Raw genomic sequence first — 16,463 nt, forward strand, 5'->3', positions numbered from 1 at the left:
TAATTAATACAATTTTTCGCTTTATAACACTGCATTATATTAGTTAATATGTCAAATTTATCATTTTTATGAATAAATATTTAAATTAGCATTAATTATCGACTTTTTAGTTGGTGGTGTCATCTAGTAACAATAGAGGGAACTATTTTTTCTACAAACTTGGGCGTTTTTCCGCCAATGGCGCCACTAAAACTAAACAATTCAATATAGCGATACAGTTAGTTTATTACTTCCCATAGCACCCATTTTCTAAATACTTATTATCTGAAGCTATTATCTTATATTTTAACATCATTTTTAACATGATAAAGCCCAGAATCTTCCAACTCCTGCTGTCTTTCCCTTTCTCTTCCATTCCCCATCATATCACTGAACGCTTATAAAGTTCAATGATTCGACATATACTTCTAATTATAATGAGAATAACAGTAATTTTTGTAACTTTTTTATTCATTTATGCTAAATTATATAATTATGTAAACTAGACTAGACGTAGATGACTACACGATACTTGTTCTTATCCAAACACTATTACAATGGGCAAGTACGCAACAGACGAAAAAGTACGAAAAGGAACTAGTGTTTGCCATCGTATGGGATACATTAATTTAAATGCTTCCTGACGTTTTCTTTGTCTTTGCTTCCATTGAATATATGTTGCCTTACATATTAAAATTTATATCAACTTGAAGTATTATCACTAATACTTAATAATTACAATCATTGTTGCATCGAACGTCTACTCTCTCTCTACGAGTGCATCGTCGATGGTGTATTATTTATAAAAGTATTTTTATGAAAAACTTGGCTGCGTTCGATGTATACAGCTTATTCTCGAGTCGCGGGACCGGTGAATGAACAACCTTAAAAACATGTCGTGATCCTTTCGTTTAAATTTGATAAACTGCACGAGATAAAGAAAATCCCTTGTCCGTCTGTATCCTGCAGCCACCGCGTGCAGTAATAAAATGGCTGCTGAGAAACGTCAATACATTTTATACCAATAATAAGCCAACTTTGTAAATAATCGTGGCAAGGCGGATCGTAAAAAGTCGGATGCCGTTCAATTAATACTCTAAGTTTCTTTTTTTTTTCCATAAACGTGTGTGCGTGAAAGGGGTGCGTGTGAACCGAAAATGGCAGAATTTGTGCGTGGAGGTCCGAGCGTGTCGAACAGTGCTAAGGTACGTACGAGGGTATTATTCATCTCGGATTATTCATCCGCTATTGTGTCGTCGGTGAAAAGTCTAAAGAGCTAAATAAGAAGAAAGGGACCGTATCACACGTTCGAGGAGTCGTAATAGCTTGAAAAAACTCCAGCGAGTACCGCAAATTCGGGACTGTTTTTTAAATATTTTCTCGGGAAGGTGTTTTCGGTATCGTTTACGGACAATATATCTCGATCAGTTTGTACAAAAGCGAAAAGAAATGATAAAAGAACGTGGATGTTGGAGAATCATAAGCAGACATCCGCAAATGGTATTTACGTTTTGATAACAGAAATATTTGTTATATTAGAAGCACTGTGAATTTATACTTATCTATGAAAACAGAAGCATTGTTTTCTTTCTTCACCAAGTGTGATAAATTTATCTTCATTATACTTTGTAAACGTATTTAACGTATTTGTATTGGAAAATGTGGTAGAATTTTTGAAACTAGGCAGAGTTTATTATTATTTAATCGCATCTACAGATGGATCACAACAGTAAAGGAGGATCTCCTAGCACTGGTAGCGAGGATGGTGGACAGAATGAATCTATGAATGCAGAAAATGAATTTGATCCTTTTCTTGAAAATATACCAGATGATATTCAAGATACAGAGGAACCTGATAGTGCTAATGCAACTCTGTTAACAGCTCCTCCAGAAAATCAGTGAGACTAAGAATTATGAAATGCTTTAATGCTAGAATTATTTTTGATACAACTTTTACTTATACCTTTAGAATTTAATAAACATCGGATATTCCATACATGGTTGTTTTGTAGGTGGTATCATGGTAGATTAGATAGATTTACAGCAGAGGAAAGACTGTGGGATGCAAATAAAATGGGTAGTTATCTGGTACGTGAAAGTGATAGGAAACCTGGCAGTTATGTTTTGTCTTATTTAGGCAGAACTGGCATTAATCACTTTAGAATCACTGCTGTATGTGGAGATTATTATATCGGTATGATAGGAGTTACTAGAAGTCTGATAAATGGTTGCAATTATAATGTATGTAGGGAATAACAGGAACATATTATTGTAGGTGGCAGACAGTTCAATAGCTTGTCAGACCTTGTTGCATATTATACTCATTGCTCGGATCTTCTAAAGAGAGAAAGACTTATACATCCTACTCCACCCCCTGAACCAGTAAATGATAAAAAACGAATTGTTGCTATACTGCCGTATACAAAAATGCCAGACACAGATGAATTAAGCTTTCAAAAGGGTGACATATTTTTTGTGCACAATGATATGGGGGATGGTTGGCTATGGGTCACTGCTCACAGAACTGGTGAACAGGGGTTAATTTTTCGTGAATTAGTGGAGGATCTAGATGATTCTATTGATCCTAATACTGTCTTCTCTTGGTTTCATCCTAATGTTACCAAAAGTGAAGCTGTTGACATGTTAGTAAAAGCAGGGCCTGGAAGTTTCTTAGTAAGTTATAAGCTGTTATGTTTTCATACTTTATTGGCCAAATATCTTGTTAATTATGACACTTGAAAATATCACACTGTTTTATTATCCAGGTCAGGCCTTCAGACAACAGTCCAGGAGATTATTCACTTTTCTTTCATATAAACAATCAGATACAAAGATTTAGGATTGAGAAAAAGGGAGTGAGATATCTTATGGGTGGCAGAACTTTTGAATGTCTCGATGCTGTTATAAATAGGTACAATGTTTTTTTTCAAATATGGAATGAAAGAAACTTATACACTATTAAGAACATCATGGTTTTAGATACCGAAAAGAACAAATAGTGGAGGGTCATACTTTGGTTCAAGCAATGGTGACTGAACCTGATGGTAGTGTAAGGGTTAATAGAGAGGTGCAACACGCGGAAAAAATATATGCGACTCTGAGAGAGTGCCGCGAACAATCCGGAGCAAAGAAAAATAAAGGAATAAAAATGCAAGGATATTTAGAAAAGAAATCGGAAAAAAACAAGAAATGGAAAGCCCTGTATTTTGTACTTTTAGTAGATGCTACTGATACTCATTTGTATCTATATGACAATCCGAAAAGGACCAAACCTAAAGGTCTTATCGATTTAAGCTGTGCTTATTTGTACCAGGTAGATAAAATTGTTTGGCCAAATAGAGTATCAGTTAACAAACTATGTTATTTTGAAAACGTACATCTAATATTCTAATTATACTAACATTATTAAGAGACTTATATGTGTGGCAAAAGTATCTGTTATATGTAAGGATGGTAACAGCGAAATTATTGTTGAGATTCGTCTTGAAATATAGGTTTTTCTAGGTTCATGAAAGCGTGTTTGATAGGCCTCATTGCTTTCAATTAGTTGAGCGTGCTTTACCATGTTTGGCCACGATAACATATTTGGCTGCTCCAAATTCAGAAAATGCTTTAGACTGGATTAATGCCTTGAAACCATTATGTGTGTCACAACTTACTCGTGCTCCGAAAGTTGCTCGTCTCCGTGAATTGCGTTCATTGCATCTTCATATTTTAGACGCACATAGACTTCCATATAAGCTAGTACCAAACCCATTCATCATAGTGGCTCTAAATAATGTAAAGGTTGCTCGCACGAAAGTTAAGACTGGATCACACCTAACTTGGGATGAAGAATTCATTCTAGAGTAAGTATCGCGAGCGACTGATAAAAGTATTAACACGTCTCGCTTGAACACTGTTCATTTGTTCTTATGGTAAACTATTCAACAGGGACGTGCCACCCGATGTCATGTCGTTTTCCTTAACGTTGTACAATAAAGGTAAACGTAGTAAAGATACAGAGGTTGCAGAATTGACTGTTGAATTAGCGAGTTTGACCAATGGAGAAGAGATGGACGAATGGTATCCATTGTCAGGACTTACTCCAATAGGAGAATGGGGCGTGTTACGTTTACGTATAAGGTACATTTGATGTTGGTGAAACTATTTACACTTTATATCTAGAACTTACAACTATCATTAAATTTTTTACGCGTTTGCGACATTGTAGGTATCGGCACGATCTAGCGATGCCACCGGAAGAGTACAGTCCATTACAACAATTGCTATTAGACCCAGAATTACACGTTGTTAGAGCATTAGCGGATGTGTGTCATTTGGACAGAGTGCCACTTGCAACTAGTTTACTTAGAATATTTAGGTATAAACAAAAATGTATAATATTATTTCATTTTTAATGGTATGATAATAACATACACGACATGTCTTTAGGCACGAAAGAAAAGAAGCTGACCTGCTGCGCTCGTTAAACCAAGCCGAAGTACGTTCATTTACATGTATATCTCTCGAAAGAAAAGTAATTAAATAAATGCTGCCTCTGTTATAAATATTTAATACATTATTTAGGTGGACAAAGAAGATGAAACGCCAACCTTGTTTAGAGCTGCTAGCCTTACGACTACTTTAATGGATTTATACATGAAATCAGTTTGTACCTCGTTTTTAAAAGCCGCTTTACGCGACACTATAGTAAAATTGATCGAAAGTAAGCAAAGCTGTGAATTGAATCCAACAAAAATGGATTCTCCAGAGGATGCATGCAGTAACGCAGAATTTTTACTACAGGTAAAGAAAATAATTACTGAATCATTCTGAATATTGTTAACTTAAAATCAGTGTTATTTTAGGTCTTGGATGAAGTAACGTTGAGCATTTTCACGAGTCCCGACTCTTGTCCAAGGACTCTCAGATATATTTGTGGATGTTTGCAAAGAGCAGTTGTTGCCAAATGGCCACACGAAAGACTAGTCAGAACGCGAGTAGTCAGTGGATTTATATTTTTACGCCTACTCTGCCCTGCCATATTAAAGCCTAGGTCATTTAATTTAATAGCTGAACCACCACCTCCAGCTGCTGCAAGGTAGGGTAGGTTTATATTAAACGTAAGAAATTTTCTGGTTGCATCAATTATTTTTTAATTATTATTAAATCGGTTTATAGATCTTTAGTAATGGTCGCAAAGTGTTTACAAAATTTGGCTAATTTAGTAGAATTCGGTGGTAAAGAACCGTATATGGAAGTAGTGAATCCATTCATTCTTAAGAACAAAGAACGAATGGTTGTATTTCTCGATCAGTTATCCGTAAGTATCAGTCTTTATCTTAGATTGCGTGTGATAAAATTCGAATTAAAAATAATTTCAATTCGGTACGTTATAGAACGTAACTGAGAAACCAGAGTCTGAAGGTGCAGATCCAAGGAACAAGAGTTGTGTATCGGATACAGCAAGAGATTTGGCGACGTTGCATCACATTTGTGTTTCGCATTTAAAAGAACTTCAGGTTCTCTCGAAGACGCAGGTGGGATTTCGGGCTATTGGCTTACAAATATTTCGAATTATATCATTCGTTATTGTATGAAAAATAAATTAACACATATTTTGTTTTCAGTCAACAATTAAACAGTTAGTGACAGTGACCGAAATGTTAAGCAAACATAAACAAAAATACATGGAAATGATACGGTAGTGCAAGAACTATTCGCTATGAACAATGCCAAACGTAACAAAACAATTCATAAGATTTCACGACAGATACGCAGTAGTATTTAATATTAATTATTAAGTGATTTAAGTAATTAAACGTACAGACTGACGTGCCATATATATTATTGTATACACTCAAGCCTACATTTACCATTTCGTATGTAATTAGAAGATAGTTTATACGTATAGTAACAACACATGACAGTGATATAGTGACATACAGAATCATATAGACGTATAACGATTTTATATTTACCTAGGTGCTCAAAAATAAATGCAAATTAAACCAAGTACATTGTGTATATATGTTTCCTTCTCCCCTAAAAAATTTTGGTAATTCTTAATAACAATATTAACATATGCTTATTTTATTTGAAACGGATAAAAAAAACTACTATATTTTTTATACGTATAAATGTTTTTTTATTAATTTGAATTATTTTATAAACTATTTCTTACATTTTTATCGTTGTAGTAATTTTACCATGCCATTGAATGACAAATATTATGTAAAATTTATAACCCTATTTAGTTAATAATACAAAGATTCTTAGAAAATCTCTTAACAAAAATATACATTAATTTTTCGGTAAAAAAAATTAAGATGCATTCGCACAATAATATTTAACACATTCAAAAAGTGTATTATAGTATTCATCGGTGTATAAATTATACTAGTAATTCATATGTTTATGATGTAAACGAGTATCGAATTATTGATTCCTTTTATGTTGATTTTAAAAACAAGTGCTATGCAAGCACGAAAATTCTTTAAGGAAAAGTAATGCTATCAGAAGTATATGTTGATGTTTTGAATCACGGATTGAATAGGAGAATTAAACAAATGATTAGTGAAATATGCGCTTAATTTTCATGATAGTTCGAACCTAATTGGATATGACACAGATATATAAACTTTGATTTAAAAATGCCATTTTCAACACGTTGACCATCGTTGGACAAAATGATCCCCGACACCGCTGATATTACTAACGTCTTCGCGAGATAACGTATAAGCGGGATCCGGTGATAAATTGTCAGCTATGAGTCAACACGTACACGGCAGTCAACGTGTTAATTATATTATATTATATTAATTATATTTTAGGACCGTTTGATTCGGATAATGTGACTTTTTTGTTACATAAACATAAACCATCGTAAGAAGACAACTAGTTAGTGAAAGATTTGTCAATTGCTCCTTTGATATTATAAAACTAAACAGCATAGATGGCCTACAATTAATGTTTAAAAACAATCATTCAAAACAGAATGAATATAAAGAACACTTTTTATATCGAGTTTTATTACAAATATAAACTACCTAACAACACCTATGCTGTGCAATTTTATATATATGTACACATTTTCAATATTTGAAAAAGCTAGAATTACAAATTTATGCGTTTAAATGTACGAGAATATATGCAAATTGTACTATTTAGATTATTTAGCAAAGTATTTAACCCTTGATTGTTCAAAATTTAGGACTAGGTGTAATTTATGTGTTTCTATCATTTTCAATTTACAGAGTAGTACTCTTTACAACAGCAATGGCGTCAGAAGAAAATAAAATTTCTCAATGGGGAATTAAATTTGGATTAAGAATTCAATCTACCAATTAACCATTGACTTATTTAATAAGATAGAGAAAACAGAGGACAAAAACCATCATACAAACACAAACGATACAAAACGATAATTCGTGTATAAGCAAGTTTTAATTAATGTAAAGGGAAAATTATTAAGTTCAGGTTCCTTGTTAAAACTTGAAACTTCCAAGCACCCAAATAATTTATGACGGTAAAATTGGTTCTCAAATTCTCTTCTGGTTTATGCACACTCATCATTCATTTAGCATGGTATGATGAAGTTCATTTCCATAATGCAGTAAAAAAGAAAAAGGTAAAATTGGGGGCTCTCTGGCCTTATTATCAAATACTTAGGCCAAAAGATTCAGATTTAGATGCATGACAAGTATCTAGTTACAGCTTTTATAGTTTACAAAATGATCTTCTGTGAACAAGATCTGTCAAATAATACCAGACTTTTCAGAAAGTAAAATGGAGGAAAGTGTAGGTAACAGGTGCCAATTATGAAAAAAAAAAAAAAAAAAAAAATTAGATATATATTGGATGATGGAAGTTCAGCTTATTGGAATGTTAAAATTGCTTGGAAAAGATAAAGACTGTCGAAATGACTTTACAAAATGTATTTACAATTGCAGCTTATGTAAGAAAAATTAAGTTTGTATAGTTTATTAGAGATTCATATCTCATTCAAGAGATGGCATTATTGTCTGAAAAAATATTAAAGAATATAAGTATAATAAAAGCTAAGTTTACAAGTGATATTTGTAATGTCTTAGCATTATATATACTTTGTACTATAATTTATTGAAATTAAATTAGGATAATAATATGAAAAACAGTGAGAAATGAAATACACAAATATAATAAAATGCAATATATTTTTAATGTAATAATGCTAGAGATACATTTAGACATTCAAATATCAATGTAAACTTTTACTTTTTCGCACAATATAATCCTTAAATTATATTTTTTTATAACAAAGTGAGTTTTCAACTCTACATTGAAACAACAATGATTGATAAAACAATTCTTATATTTGTATAATGATCCAAACAAGTTCATTTCTACCAATTTTTACTTAATTGTAAACATAGAAACTAATTACTCATTGTGTCATTTTGTATATGTGTAAGAAGTTACTCCATTCTCTATACAAAAAATATCAAGTATATGTTTTCAATTGCACTCGAAAAGGAAACACGAACAAACCTATGTATTCTTAAATTGGTAAATAGGCGTTTATGTCAAAATTGCATACTTAATCACAGTAATATCTAACTAGCATGGCATGCTTAAGATTATTGAATCACAGCACAAAATGAGTTATCCATACTCTATTTCTTTGAGTTTTATGGCTTACATTTTCTTTTTTGGGGAAATAGAATTTTTTGTTATGCACAGTGAAGTATAAAAGTAAACATTAAAGATATATTTAATCATTAAATTAAATATACGTTTAAAATCATAAACTACTCAAATAAAAAGAGTTGTCAAATTTTATGAGTTATATGTTTCTTCTTCCATCCATAATACCTAAAACTACGCAATTCTTTTACTGGATAATACTTTTTTCGTACATTAAATTAAAAGTAATTAACAATAAAACAAGTGGATGGATCAAAAAAATTATGATTCAGACTATTCTATGCAATCAAGGGTTAAAATTATTCTGCTAATGGAATATTAAGAGTTATATGGCAGACTGTTGAACAAACAATGTGTTTATGAAATTGAGTTTCAAGAGTAAAAATGTATGCAATATTACACTATCACATACTTTGTTTTTTTCCCTCCCAATTGTGTAGAAAAAATTGTGCTTGTAAATTATTACAATAGTCTATAGAGTAAGCTGCAAAAATGTGCGTACAATGAATATAATCTAATGCTTTTTACAATTTACTTTTGTATTAATGTATTGAACGAGAGAATTAATATTTAGCGATTCAAAGCAAACAGCATCGATGTCTCCTACGGCTCGAAGAGATACGTTTCTTTTTCTCTTTACCTTTATGTTCTTTGTCTTTCCGTATTTCTCTCACCTATAATTTATTAAATTCCACTCCACAGTAAAAACATATGATACTACACAAATTGTAGCTTTGTATACAGCTAGCTTAAACTAATTTTTACTGGATACTTCAAATTTGTAAGCAGTTATGTATTATACATGTTTACTTACCAAAGTATAAAAAGCATCATCTACTCCCATTCTAGTCTTTGCAGAAGTTTCAACAAAAGGCACACCGTATTGACGGGCAATTTCTCTCGCTTGCGTCATGTTTACTGCCCAAGATTGCTGGAGATCACATTTATTTCCTACTAGTACCATTGGTACTTCTTCTGCATCCTTTACTCTTTTTATTTGTTCCCTATATGTTCCTATATCCTGTAATATTAAATCCATACAAGACCTTCTTTATTAAATTCTTCTACAACAATTATATAGTCAGTAACAAAGGAATTTTAAGAAACAATAACAAATGTACATACTTCAAAACTTTTAGCTGAATTCACAGCAAACACTAATAAAAATCCTTCTCCGGTTCTCATGTACTGGTCTCTCATCGCGCTATATTCTTCTTGACCAGCTGTATCTAATATGTCTAAAAGGCATGTTTCTCCATCTATGACTACCTACATACAAAATGTCAGAATTGTTAATCTGAAGTAATCCTTGGTAATATAAAAGATAAATATAAAAACTTACTTGTTTCCTATAAGAGTCTTCTATAGTTGGATCGTATTCGTCTACAAAATGATTTTGTATCAGTTGAATAGTCAGCGCAGACTTGCCAACACCTCCAGCTCCCACAACAACGAGCTTATATTCTGCCATTATGTAATATTTATTCCAATGTGAAGTAAAGCTTTTAATGCAAAGCTACAGATTGCTTCTTCGTCTACAAAATAAAAATTTATTTTGACAATTTTTTATTGAAACAAATTCTATGGTTAATTAAACAGTGCGAACGCTAAATGTGGGGTTAACGAACACATTCATCCCTCCGTCAATATTTAGTTTTTGTTGAAGAAAATATGAGAAAAGCTTGGCGTGTTTTCACTAACTTCGAGCAACGATTCTTTGTTGAGTCACTCATTAGAATCGTTATAATAGATTAATGCTCTGATTAGATTGTTACGAGCAATACGTGTTCTACGAGGTAGAATTTGCATAGAGTTCGCGTAGATTACAACGCGGTTGGTCATCAAGTCATTTATATTTTTAATTCGTCGAAGAACAACGCAGGTTCTCGATGCTATCGCACAGTAACTTAAAAACTTAAAAACAGTACGACGAGAGCAAGCAAGCACACCCAATAATATTACGATGGAAACATGTGGTTAGACATCGTTGACGATTAAAGAGAATTCCAAAATAATTTAGAGTACACATCTTTCGTAGCACTATTCAACCACAATAGAGAGAGCATTCGATGAATATTTCTTACTTTAAGTTCTTCTAATTACCGATGTTAAACGGGAGGTGTGTTTTCGAGAGGACATTGAACAAATGCGTAATGCTATCGGCGAGAAAATAAACGTCGTTCCAGCACGAGATCTTTTCCGTTTTCGTACATGTCCTTACTAAAATTCAAAAGTTCATTTCAGGAACGCGAACCGGCTTAAAACCACACTTTTCGACTTTAACTATTACGAATTAATATAGTCACTGGAGCAACCATCTGGAAAGAAGCACCAGTGCTGCCAATCTACGAAAGACTCGATGACACATCTCGAGGGAGTGGAACAACAAGGGGTAACAAGATTCGGATTATATTAAAAATGATAAAGACGTTCAATGAATCGTAATTTAATTATAGTTTACGACTTAAGTTCGTTTTATGGTATCAGATTTATCTACAACGAAGCTGCACTTGAAAAAAAGAGAATTATGAAGATTGATGAAGATCACCCCGTAAAACAGAGAACCAATACTGGTCGTTTCCAGAAGTGGAGTTGGATTCGGTCAGATTCAGTCGCGTATATTTATCGCAAGAAAAATTGTTATTACAATGGTGAACAAACTATTGTAGTATGTATTGTAAGCCATTAGTATTTCGAGTGAAATGGATAAAAATTCAGTGGTGACTCGTCGATCGTTTACCCGTCTAATTACAGAAGCAGGACGATCAACTTGATCATTTTCGGGTATGAACGAACGTACTGTTTCTGAAAATAATCGCAATTCGTTTGCAAGAGTATGCCATTACTTATCTAATCATCAACATCTCTTACTGTTGGTAGGTTTTATTCTGTTTTAAATTACGGAAGCATCAGTGTGGCCGACGGATAGCAAGTTATCGTCATTCCGTGTTTCGCCAATAGGTGCGCGTCAATCTACCATAGTGAGAATACTTCACACTTTTTTCCTAGATGGCACGCCATGTTCTTCGCAGTTTGTCGTTCAGATTTCTGGAAGCTCACTACCGACGTCTCTAATTTCCACATTTGCTGATAGTTCCAAAATTAAGGTAATTGCATTGATTTGATCTAAACGTAAAAATCATCACCTAGCCGCTAAGAATAACTTCTACGTGTTTCCCGTAGCTTTCCACTTGCGTGGCTAGTAGCAACTTGCTACCCCCGTAGCACACGAAACTTTCTCTTTGTACATTTGTCGCAAAAATTTATATCCACGCTAGTACGTTTCGAAATTGTGCCTAGTCAAACGAGTTCAGTAGAAACTCGTCGCGATTGTACGTTCTCGTTCGTTTTTTAATTAAATCATTCGAACAAATATTCCATGTACCGAAACTGCCTCATAACTCCGTATTACGCGAATTGCGCGGGAAACTCGCCATATTGTGTCCGTTGTTACTTCGTGTTACGTACGAACGATGCGTATTTGCAGCACATGTTGTGTTAACGTACAGAGACCTTGTTAGCGGTTCGTTTGATTGTTCGAACGTGGATGACACGGAAATAATGAAGCATCGGTGGTACTTTCATACGGGCGCCGTTAATGAGTTTTACATTCGCGTCGTGTAGGTTGACCGACACGGGCAATGAAATTGTTACTTGCAATTAACGATCGCTCTCAACGATCATCGTTATCAAGCCAAAGTGATTATTGCGTTGCTCCAACTGGTCTCGCCGTCTCCTTTATTTTCAAATGTTTTATTCAGACCAGGGCCGGCGCAAGGCAGGTTCAGCGCGTTCGCCTGAACCCGGTTTTTAAAAGGCCCGCGTTTTAAAAGGCCCGCATTTTAAAAGGCCCCGCGGTCTACGAAAATTACTGAATTAAAAGGTACCGATTTTGATTAACTTTTTACAGACTGATGATACCATTAACAGATGGAAGCAATTTTTGCTGAGATGCAAGACATTTTTTTAGTAGCGATGATTAAATTGAAAGGAGTGACAAAAATCATCAAAGTATTATAATCATCTTATAAAAAATATATAGCATTTGTAAATAAATAATTCCTCGTTGTAAAATTCAAGTGTAGGATTTGAATGTGAATTCAGCCCCCGCAAAATTTTTGAACCCGGTCCTGATTCAGACTATAGCAAATTCGTATCGTACCATGAATAAATAAACACTGTCTCGAAAGAAAATAAGATCCGTTGGCGTAGTTGTACCGGCGAGTCTCTCCTCCTAAGCTTTTTTCTGCGCTTTGGAGACAGGCATACGAGCGCGAATTCCTCGGGCGTTGCAGGTTCGAACGCGTGCAAGTAATTTGAGGCTCTATTGCGGAAAAGCTCGGTAATTTTACGGGTTTTCCACCGAGGCGAATTAAGATTTGCATAACGTCGGCGCGCCGCTCGGACCTAAGTGTCGAGAAATGCAAATGTAGCCTCGCGCTTAGAACCACCCCCCCCCCTTTCTTTCCCCCCATGCCGAAGGAGCCCAGGAGGCGAGCTATAAGGGCTGAGAATAGGGCTCTCCCCTATAATACTACGCGAGCGTAAGATCTGGACTTCCTACGACCGAAATTTCAGCGTCGGCGCCTGGTCCACGTGGAAACGAAAGAACCTTCTACCTCTTCCACCCCCCCCCCCTTTCACCCTTTCACAGTCCCTACGTAGCTTCCGTTCCTTTCGTTTCGCCCTCTGGGAGACTCGGTTCCCTCTCCGGAGGGAAAATTGGGACGAAATTCGATCCTTTTTACGAGTCGGTACAATCTTGGCTTTATTGTTTGTAGTCTACTTTGCAGGGAATCGCGTTCACGCGACGAGACAAGGGGCCCGGGAGGGGGGGGGGAGGAAGGGGGTCTAAAGTAACACGGAACGCCGTCTTTACGACGAAATTATGATAATTTAAATTGGTCGCCTCGACTGAGAAAGTTTCTAATAAACTGGCGTGTATTCTTGTTTTTCAATATTAAGTCGAAAGCGATATGCAAATTACACGTCGTAACTCGTTTAATGAAATGAGATTGAAACGAAGAAATTCTTATAATGTTATGTTTCCTTTGCAGAATGTTAAGTGTCTGTTGGATTGGTCGACGACTGATGCGCATACAATCGCTACTCCGTAGCGTGACACCGTAAAACGCAAGTTTAATCTGATCGCGTTCACTCGCTGCCCCTTACCCTCGTGTTTCAGCAAAACTGACGTAGGTCTAAAATTGATTTGAAAGTGGACTACCTTAAAGTAAAGACGAGGAAAAATCTTTATCTTAGTAATAACGTTGAGTATTGTCGAGTAAGAATATTGTTGCACTTGGTAAGGGGATCTACCTTGGTTTAGAAACAGCTGTATTATTTTTATATTGTGAGTTTATTCCGAGGGATTTATCCTTCGTGATTGAAACGAAAAATAGATCGAGTTCGTATCCTTAACCCATTGCTGTCTTCACTGTACCGAAATCAGAAGGACTGCAACGGGTTAACAGTTCCAGAGTAAAAAAATTTACGAAGTAGCAGGGAAAAGCTGAAATCTCTGTGTGTTTGAATTTTGAATAGCACGAAGTGTAATATAACTCCGTAATTATTTGCGTTTCTCAGGCACGCAGCAAGGCCTCGAAGTTTGCATACGTACCGCGAAAACAAGTTTTTCCGAGCACGTAGCCCACTTGGCGTATCACGCGTTCCAGGAAAGGTCGAAAGCGAAACAAATAAATTCCAAAAAGTAGAGGGCTTCGGGGAGAAGAGAGACCCGCTCCTTCCTTATTGTACACATGTGTATCGCCTGCAGGCTAGTCAAACCGTCAATCGAGCATCAGTGTATTCGCGGCACGCGGCGGAATCAGTAGGAGCCGTATTTTCCGCGAGAAATCTCGTGTTCGGATAAAAGTCTCGGTTATCGCGCGGCTCGACCGAACCGGACTCGCTCGATGAACACAACGAACCGAATCGAATGGGATCGAGTTACTTTTCCTTTCCCTTCAGGTTCGAGTTTCTTCAGAACTCTGCTCTCGCACACACAGATTCGCGGACGTGTTCATCCCTTGCTGCGGAGATTTTTCGCCTTTAGAAAACAGACTCACCGCGAGCTGTGCTGTTAGCGCTGCGATTCCTCAGGATTCCTCAATTTTCGTAAGTCTTTTAATCGAATTTTTAATGTTCTTAAGGGGTGCCTCTACTTTAGAACTTTAAAGGGAGGTGAATTCATTTCTTGAACACCGTCGACTATAGCTTCTTCAAAACTTTGATTAATCCGTGATGAGAACTGTAGTTTTTTGTTTTTACAAAGAAATATGTATACGAAAGGGGACTCCTTAGTGTCCGATCAAATTTTATTAGGCCATTGCGAGTATCGATAGCATCGATTCTCACTGCGATGCTAACTATGTATTTAAATTTTCCTCAATTGTACAAGGACGATCGTTTAAAGTACAAGCAAATGCTTTCACGATCGAATTCATCGCGTGGTTTCTGGCAGAACCATCGGCTCTGTTTGCGCATAATAAATATTTATAAGGCGGAATAGAGACAGGGGCGAGGCGAGTAGGTCGATCCCGCTTTTCGATCGGTTCTCGGCCAACTGCTGCTTATTTTGGTTTTCCACTTCGGCCATTGACTCTCGGTGGCCGCAGAGGAAGAGGCACATCTGGTTTAAAGCTTTACGAAATTAATGTTTCAATCGGATTAAGGTGTATCACCTACGAATAGCTTCGTAAATAAACGTGTAAAATCTGAAAGAGCTGTTAAGCGTCTATTTTTAGCATTTCAAACCAGAACTCGCGAGGAATCATCTATTTGTTGAGTTTGCGAACCAGAGGTTTTCTCAAACGTTCACGTAGCTATTTTGACGGAAACTCGTCTCTCTTTACGGTGGTTCGGGCTTTAAGAGCGTACTTTGTTTTACGGTCGTTAGCGCGAAAGCAGCTTACTTGGCAGCGATACTCGCACGAAACGATCGACTGCGAAATGTCCGGAAACAGGGACCTTCGCGTTATACACCGATCTCCGCCTCTATATTTCCGATTACGAGTTCCCAGTTAATCGGAGGGAACTCTCAATCACCGCCTTACCGTAATTATAGCAATCTTGACCGTGTTCGCGTTATACGCCATCGATCGAGGAAACGACGTGGATTGCCCGTCGTAACTCTAGAACGAATCTCCGAATGTTCTTTCGAACTAGTCGGTTTAATCGTTCGCGGATTAACCGAATCCATTCGATTGGCTCGAGCTGCGCGAAGGTTACGTGATCTCGGTCTAATTTCGAGCGACCGTCGCGATAGCGGCTCAATAATTGGCAGTAATCGCGGCATTGACCATTCGAATACTATCAGGGCCATCTAAAATCAAGATTGGTGTATTCTGCGGTTAGGAAGCGTTTGACTGACTCGAATATAGTCGGGATGTGTTAACGCTGATACGTACTGTGTCGATTGCAGATTTCTGGACCGAGGATTGCAGATCCCGGACATCGAGGTCGACTGCTGACCCTATCGCGGAGTAGATCGGAGGACCTGGACCTCGCAGTTGGAGGAGTCACGTATCTACACGAGGAGGACAGGAGGAGGACAGGGGGAAGAAGGTAAGTTCTCTTATGCTCCTATAATCATTTCGCGATTTGGTAATAGGATTGTAACAGTTAACATTTTGCTATCAGATTATTTAGAAGGAGTCAATAATTTCAATCAAGACTTATGAGCGTTAACACTGAACCTACCGCGACCATTTTCAAACTTTTCCATACAGTTCTTGTATGCAACGTATGAAGTATATTCGATTGTTTCATGCATTATATAATTTAGTGCCACGTGAGATATCTTTGCGTTTAATTGA

General features: G+C 36.1%; 3 protein-coding genes and 1 long non-coding RNA gene across 9 annotated transcripts in view; 3 read left to right on the forward strand and 1 right to left on the reverse strand.

Moving 5' to 3' along the window:
- The first annotated feature begins 703 nt into the window (after positions 1 to 703).
- LOC128887779 (ras GTPase-activating protein 1) lies at positions 704 to 5,977 on the forward strand. Of its 3 annotated transcripts, none has more exons than XM_054144096.1 (15): positions 733 to 1,479; positions 1,696 to 1,877; positions 1,992 to 2,173; positions 2,255 to 2,652; positions 2,745 to 2,890; positions 2,959 to 3,292; positions 3,484 to 3,827; positions 3,913 to 4,104; positions 4,193 to 4,342; positions 4,414 to 4,462; positions 4,549 to 4,767; positions 4,830 to 5,062; positions 5,143 to 5,284; positions 5,361 to 5,501; positions 5,592 to 5,977. In XM_054144096.1, the coding sequence occupies exons 1-15, from the start codon at positions 1,429 to 1,431 to the stop codon at positions 5,667 to 5,669; spliced, it is 2,841 nt and encodes a 946-aa protein (XP_054000071.1). In that variant the 5' UTR covers positions 733 to 1,428; the 3' UTR covers positions 5,670 to 5,977. The 3 variants fall into 3 exon arrangements, with proteins under 3 accessions (XP_054000073.1, XP_054000071.1, XP_054000072.1); XM_054144097.1 differs by having other exon boundaries at positions 734 to 1,184; XM_054144098.1 differs by lacking the exons at positions 5,361 to 5,501; positions 5,592 to 5,977 and having other exon boundaries at positions 704 to 1,479; positions 4,830 to 5,067.
- A 108-nt stretch (positions 5,978 to 6,085) lies between these two features.
- Positions 6,086 to 10,955, reverse strand: LOC128887788 (ras-like protein 1). Of its 4 annotated transcripts, none has more exons than XM_054144123.1 (5): positions 10,731 to 10,955; positions 9,989 to 10,181; positions 9,772 to 9,915; positions 9,461 to 9,667; positions 6,086 to 7,985 (listed from the first exon to the last, which is right to left on the reverse strand). In XM_054144123.1, the coding sequence occupies exons 2-5, from the start codon at positions 10,115 to 10,117 to the stop codon at positions 7,962 to 7,964; spliced, it is 504 nt and encodes a 167-aa protein (XP_054000098.1). In that variant the 5' UTR covers positions 10,118 to 10,181; positions 10,731 to 10,955; the 3' UTR covers positions 6,086 to 7,961. The 4 variants fall into 4 exon arrangements, with proteins under 4 accessions (XP_054000098.1, XP_054000096.1, XP_054000095.1 ...); XM_054144121.1 differs by lacking the exon at positions 6,086 to 7,985 and adding an exon at positions 8,138 to 9,320 and having other exon boundaries at positions 10,750 to 10,951; XM_054144120.1 differs by lacking the exon at positions 6,086 to 7,985 and adding an exon at positions 8,138 to 9,320 and having other exon boundaries at positions 10,731 to 10,949.
- LOC128887794 (uncharacterized) lies at positions 10,900 to 13,740 on the forward strand. Its single transcript, XR_008460104.1, has 4 exons — positions 10,900 to 11,038; positions 11,134 to 11,430; positions 11,527 to 11,753; positions 13,704 to 13,740. It is a non-coding gene; the product is annotated as an uncharacterized LOC128887794 (long non-coding RNA).
- A 2,403-nt stretch (positions 13,741 to 16,143) lies between these two features.
- The window catches only part of LOC128887785 (band 7 protein AGAP004871-like), a 207,098-nt gene continuing 206,778 nt past the window's right edge, over positions 16,144 to 16,463 (forward strand). The window contains exon 1 of the mRNA XM_054144117.1: positions 16,144 to 16,212. The gene's annotated coding sequence lies outside the window, so the exon portion shown is untranslated. The remainder of the gene's footprint in view (positions 16,213 to 16,463) is intronic.

The sequence above is a fragment of the Hylaeus anthracinus genome, unplaced genomic scaffold (assembly GCF_026225885.1).
Source record: "Hylaeus anthracinus isolate JK02 unplaced genomic scaffold, UHH_iyHylAnth1.0_haploid 11989, whole genome shotgun sequence".
Classification (NCBI taxonomy): domain Eukaryota; kingdom Metazoa; phylum Arthropoda; class Insecta; order Hymenoptera; family Colletidae; genus Hylaeus; species Hylaeus anthracinus.